The sequence below is a fragment of the Alligator sinensis genome, unplaced genomic scaffold (assembly GCF_000455745.1).
Source record: "Alligator sinensis unplaced genomic scaffold, ASM45574v1 scaffold678_1, whole genome shotgun sequence".
NCBI lineage: Eukaryota > Metazoa > Chordata > Crocodylia > Alligatoridae > Alligator > Alligator sinensis.
Genome location: NW_005842006.1, coordinates 498039 through 503577, shown reverse-complemented (window position 1 = coordinate 503577; position 5539 = coordinate 498039). Strand labels below are relative to the sequence as shown.

Here is a 5539-nt window from a genome sequence, read left to right as displayed (position 1 = left end):
ATGATTTAAAAACAGCCATATTACACTGTTTTATTAAATAAAGGTTAAAAACACTTACAAAAATGTTATTCTTTTTTAAACAAGCTGAAAGTAGAGAGTGTGAACAAAATTGCTCAGGCAATAAAGTGCACTGGGACAGTTCGTCTAGTCATCCTTAATCCATGGACAAGACTTACACAGTCCGAGTCAACAAAATAGTAAAATGAAAACAAAAGGAACCACATTTTGGCTTAGATATTCATGCATGTTCACAAGCATAGTTATGTCTCCCAGGTGCCCTTCAAGTTCCAATCAAGCTCCAAAAGCCAGGGATGAAAAAGCCTTAACACATAGCTATAACTGACTTCTAAGTGGGCCTCAGCTCCTCTGAATGGGAGCATGCAAAACACTACATAGGATCAATGACTTCAAGCATGCACATTTGAAAGAGACCACATATTCTTCACAGCGTCTTCCCCCACCTCCCTGTCCCAAGATGCTACCAGAGAACAAAGCCATCTCAATTACTTCCAAGATGTTCCTAAATCGTTTTGCTGATGGGAATTATCAAGCATTCTGCCATTTAAAAAGTATGATAAAAGTGTTCTGGAACTGAGAAGGCATGATCAGGTCAGGTTCCAAGACCACAGTACAGCCATGCTAAGATATTCAAAAGGCAGACCTTTTCCCTCTTCTGCTCCCTGAAGCAAGAAGAGCAGGGCTGTATCTTTTGTGCAACCGAACTAAAATTTGAGGGCTGGGATGTTGGATACAAACACAAACAAAAGTCCAAGCATCCATTTTACAAAAAAGAGGAATTACAATGGAGCCTTTTGGAAAGTACAAATGATATTTGCATAAGTACCAACACATACATTATGGTCAGTGACATCACTATAAATGTCAAAGGAACTAGGAAAGGATATTTTAAAGGCTAGGCCCAAAGCTTTAGTACACCGAGCACAACATGCCCATTAAGCAAAATCTTAATCTTAATTGTCAATATTTATAACCACAGGTTCAAAAACTTAAATATAGGGGTACATTTTGTTCTCAGTTACAAATGAACAACAGCAATAAGTATGGATGAACTGCTACTTAGTCCAGTTTGCAGCAGTCCAGGGGAGAGCAGAACCCGGCCTACAAACTGCAGAGCAAAACAAGGTTTGAAGACTAATAAAGTAACACAGTTATCCATGTTTCACTCGCTTGAAAATTTAAATTTTCCTCTCAAAGTTCAAACTACAGTTTCAATGTTGAAAGAAGGAAATGTTGGAATGAAGTAAGATCACAGGAAATTAACTAATGAAAACAGAAATATATTTGCATTAAAAAAGGCACAGGAGTTGTTTATGCCTGTTCCGGAGCCAATGCTTGCAGGTACTAAGGAAATGAAAGATGATACACTGCCTATGTGACCTCACTGCATGACAAGAATCATTGTTCCCTAAAATATGCACGTTCATTTTCTTCAAACCAAACTTCATGACATGGAACTTCAGAGGTCTAATTGTGCTGCATACATCTAATGTTGTTACTCATACCATGCTACTATATATAACTATGACACATCAGTTTGCAATTGGCAAGTTTGCAACTGATCTTAGTCAAGCTGTACTTTGGTGTAAAAGAAAGTCCATTCAACAGAGAGAATATTTCATTTAATAAAAAGGGTGTTTCTGCATACAAAGTATTGTGAAATATAAGGCCACAAGAGGATCATGATTTTAACAAAGTGGCTGCATTTTAAAGTTAAATTTTTTTGGTGATTTTTATACAAATAAATGGAAGTCTTGAACAGTTCACTAGCTGTGCAAAAATCTACAATAAACTATAAGCATCTGAAAGTCTAACTGTAGCACAGGAAAAATATAAATCAGAGATCAAGATAACTTGTTTTGTCATGACCTTATTGGTTTTGTGTTTACTGTAAACTGTAGTTTGCTGGCTCCAGTAGGACTGATGGTAAAATCATTTACTAGTGACAAAATTCTTCAGAAGTAATTGTGAATATGCTTCCATTCGAGTAATCTTGGCTCATCTAATTTTGCTCAGTTAGAGCAATGACTCAAGAATAGAGAAGTTCAAGCTTTTACCTCAAATCACAATGCCTTTCCATTGCAAATGTTCTGAGATGTATTCAATGCATTTTCTGTTTTTTCCCCCCCAAGGGATCTTATTTGATGAACAGCTGTGGGTTTCAAGAAGCCTACATCTTTTCCTGGAGACTCTTAAATGGTGACAGACTTATGTCCAAACCCTGCAATCTCATCTATGAGAGGGTCTGAGTGTGTCTAGCTACTGCTAGATAAGGATCTATGCATAACACTCAAAAACAGTCTGAGTTGACCACCATTAAGAGTTTATACAATGTTTTTAACTATTTTTCTTTAGGTTTAATTAAAGAGAGTTTCCACCTTTTGTTATGCAAACTGTTTCACTGACTATGTGCCAGGACCTGATTGAACAAATACAAAATATATCTTGTATAGAAAATTTTAGTATAAAAATTAAAAATCACCCTGTTTCACTTTCCATCAAAACAGTAACAATAAATGTTCCTTAAGTGAGTCTATTGCCAACATGGATTCAAAAAGTTCAGTTTTCCTGAAGTGCTGGTGATTGTGGTTTCCTAAATATCCAATTAAAAAAAATAATAATAAAAGGACAAAAGACTTGCTACACTGAACCAAAAAAGGACAGTTTCTCTCTCCCCTGTGGAAACGCACAAAAGCAAACAGAAATTAGGAAGGCATTGTCAATTTTGTTTTAGCCACTGTAGCACTTCCCAACTGTTAGAAAGTTCCAAGAACAGGTTCTTTATCAACATGTCCACTCAAGTAGAAGGTGGCATGGGGATGAGCATGTTCAATGTGCCAGTGCTTTTCGGTTTCTCCGCTGTAGTGATTCTGCTCAGTTTTCCCACTTCTGTCTGCCAACTGGGCATTTTTTTGTAGTCATATGGCGCCGAGTGTGTTTTGTCAGGTGATCACTGCGCATGAAACGACGATCACACACAGGACAAGCAAACTTCTTCTCCCCAGTATGAGTTCGACGGTGGCGCGAAAGTTCATCTGAGCGGGCAAATTTTTTGTCACAGCCTTCCCAGTTGCAGCTAAAAGGTTTTTCTCCTGAAAGGGTGCAAAGAAAAACAAGACTTTACTTAAATACATTAAAAATATATACTAACAAATACAATGAGGTTTTAAGAATCACTGAATTGGATCTCAGCCTTGGAACCATTTAAACACCTGACTAGATTAAACGAATGTGTATGGTTATGCAGTGGTTGCTGGACTGAGTCACAGGCAACAGCAAAATGTTTAGTGTTTTAATTTTCTTGTTAAACATTTTCCCTAATCTAGGAACTGTTCAACAAAATACTCTTCATAAAGCTACAATATCCTCTGATGCTGAATTCAGAGCCCTTTCCTTACTACTAAGAGTCAAAGCCTGTGCCACATTGTCAGGAAGAACTGCTATCTGCAATAAAGTCTTGGATCTGATCTCAGATTTCATGAAAAATCCATCCAGTTCTGCAAATGAACACAACCCCTCCCCCCCAGCTGCTCACAGTAATGATTCAAAATCTCAGGCTCAACTATGGTTTTGTTTCTCATTAGAACCAAACTGTTCATCAATTTCCCCAAAAGGTAGTTATCACATGTATGCATCAAACATGTGTGACAGGCCAAATTCAAGGCTGATTCTGTTCCCTGGACACCTACACTTCACACGAGACTTCAGCGGGAGTTCTGGATGCCTAAGGGACACAAGAGTGTGCTCATGGTTGTAAAATTGTTTGTTAGTGTCTGATGACCACATACACACAATACATAGTAGCAAACACACTGCACAATCATTTCCAATACGAAACTGTTCCACACCTATAGCACGACCCTGAAGCTTACACCAGCTCCTGACCTGTGTGCCAGAAGCAGCACCAGGTAGACACCAGCATCAGCTTTGGATGCAGACAGCAGCTTCCCCCTGGGGATAAGGGTGTCCTCCCAGGTCCACAGGTAACGCTGCTGCATCAGCTGTGGTCCCAGGCAGTTGCCCCAATCTCTGGCAGGAACCTGCGGGCAGCATCCACAGCTGCTTCCAGCATATGGGGCAGGAGCTGGTGGATGGGGCCGAGGCATCCCTGCCCACCTAGCACAACGCAGGAGTTGGAACCACTGGCTCCCTATGGGCCAGATCTTATGACTTTGGGGCTGCCAACCTACGGGCCAGAAACAATCAGTTGGTGGGCCAAATCTGGCCTGTGGGCCATATTTTGCCCACCCCTGTCCTAGATACATGTTCTAAAGCACCTGCCTTTACTCCCTGGCTATTCTGCACTGTGCTAATTAGCCAAGTAAGCTACTACAGCCAACTCACCCTGAACAGCAGAGAGATGCATCTAACAAATTAGGCTATGGCTTCCAAAAGCACATGCCTTTGAACCAGTTAGTTTGTGAGATGCCACCCTGTCCTAGCTTCTGCCTCAATGGCAATGAGTAAGAGCATTAGGTTCTCATTTGTGGGGAATATGGAAAAATAAATATTCCCTTTCATTTTTAGTTATTTTTAAAGATAAACTGTTGAACTAAATAGAAATCTAAACTTGTGCCCTGAACTCATCTCGCACCCTCCTGCAGACTGCCCTCCCTTTTTGTGAAAGCCAACATCAATGGGATTAATCAAGGTCTGTTAGAAGAGAATTTGTCCCCATTTGTCCTTGAAAGATATATGCCCCCTCTTTGCCCAGTAGGAGTAAAAGGATTCTAGGCCACCCACTTTCCCCCCACATCAGAATCCCAAAGCGATTCCCCTTTACCAAACCAAGAGGGTCTTTCAGCAACAGAGGACTCATTCTGTGGAACGCACCAGTGTGAGTACGAAGATGGGCTTTCAGGTGAGAACTTTTAAAGTACGTTTTCCTGCAGCCTGGGAAGTTGCAAACATAATTTCTCCTTCGACAGAAGTCCATCTGAGGCGCGCAGCTTTGACCAGAAGCAATGAAAACTGGAGCAGGAGCAAGGGGCAGTAACTTGGTGCTTCCAACGGTCATTACCGTTTGTGGGCACTGTGGTGTCTGTGCAACAGCAGTTTGTGGAAGAACCAACATAACAGCCCCCTGAGGCACAGAAGGTCCCATGAGCACAGGCTGAGAAATTGGGGCTGTTTGGGGCAAAATAGGTTTGACAGGTGTCATGACTGTCTGAGTTGGAGGCTTCAGATAGGCAGAAATCATCCCTCTTTGGCTTTTCAGAGGGATCATTTGACAGAGAACTTGAGGGTTTGAAACTGGGACAGGTGTTAGCTGGGTGGCTTTTTTTTGTAGGTCATTTTCACAAATCTTTGGTAAAGTAGTCTGCGGAGAAACAGAGTGTACTGGCTGTTCACCTTTATAGGTAGCATTGTCACTGGAGTTGTGCAAACAGGGCTGGTGTTGTGGTAAAGTCTTGCTAACTAAGCCACCAGGAGGATACTTGTCCTGTGAAACACTGGAATGTTTTTGATCTTCTGCTCCACACCAGTCTCTGGAATTGCCGTTGCCTGAAGTTACCTTTAT

The 5539-nt window shown here is 41.0% G+C and overlaps 1 protein-coding gene across 1 annotated transcript in view; it reads right to left on the bottom strand.

The window, feature by feature from the left end:
- Positions 1 to 1621: 1621 nt before the first annotated feature.
- KLF11 (Kruppel like factor 11) overlaps positions 1622 to 5539 on the bottom strand; it is an 8517-nt gene continuing 4599 nt past the window's right edge. Inside the window, 3 exon segments of the mRNA XM_025201846.1 lie at positions 1622 to 2925; positions 2928 to 3110; positions 4852 to 5539. The exon segment at positions 4852 to 5539 is cut by the window's right edge and continues 36 nt beyond it. Of these exon segments, the coding sequence (XP_025057631.1) occupies positions 2816 to 2925; positions 2928 to 3110; positions 4852 to 5539 (981 nt within the window). The 3' untranslated portion in view covers positions 1622 to 2815.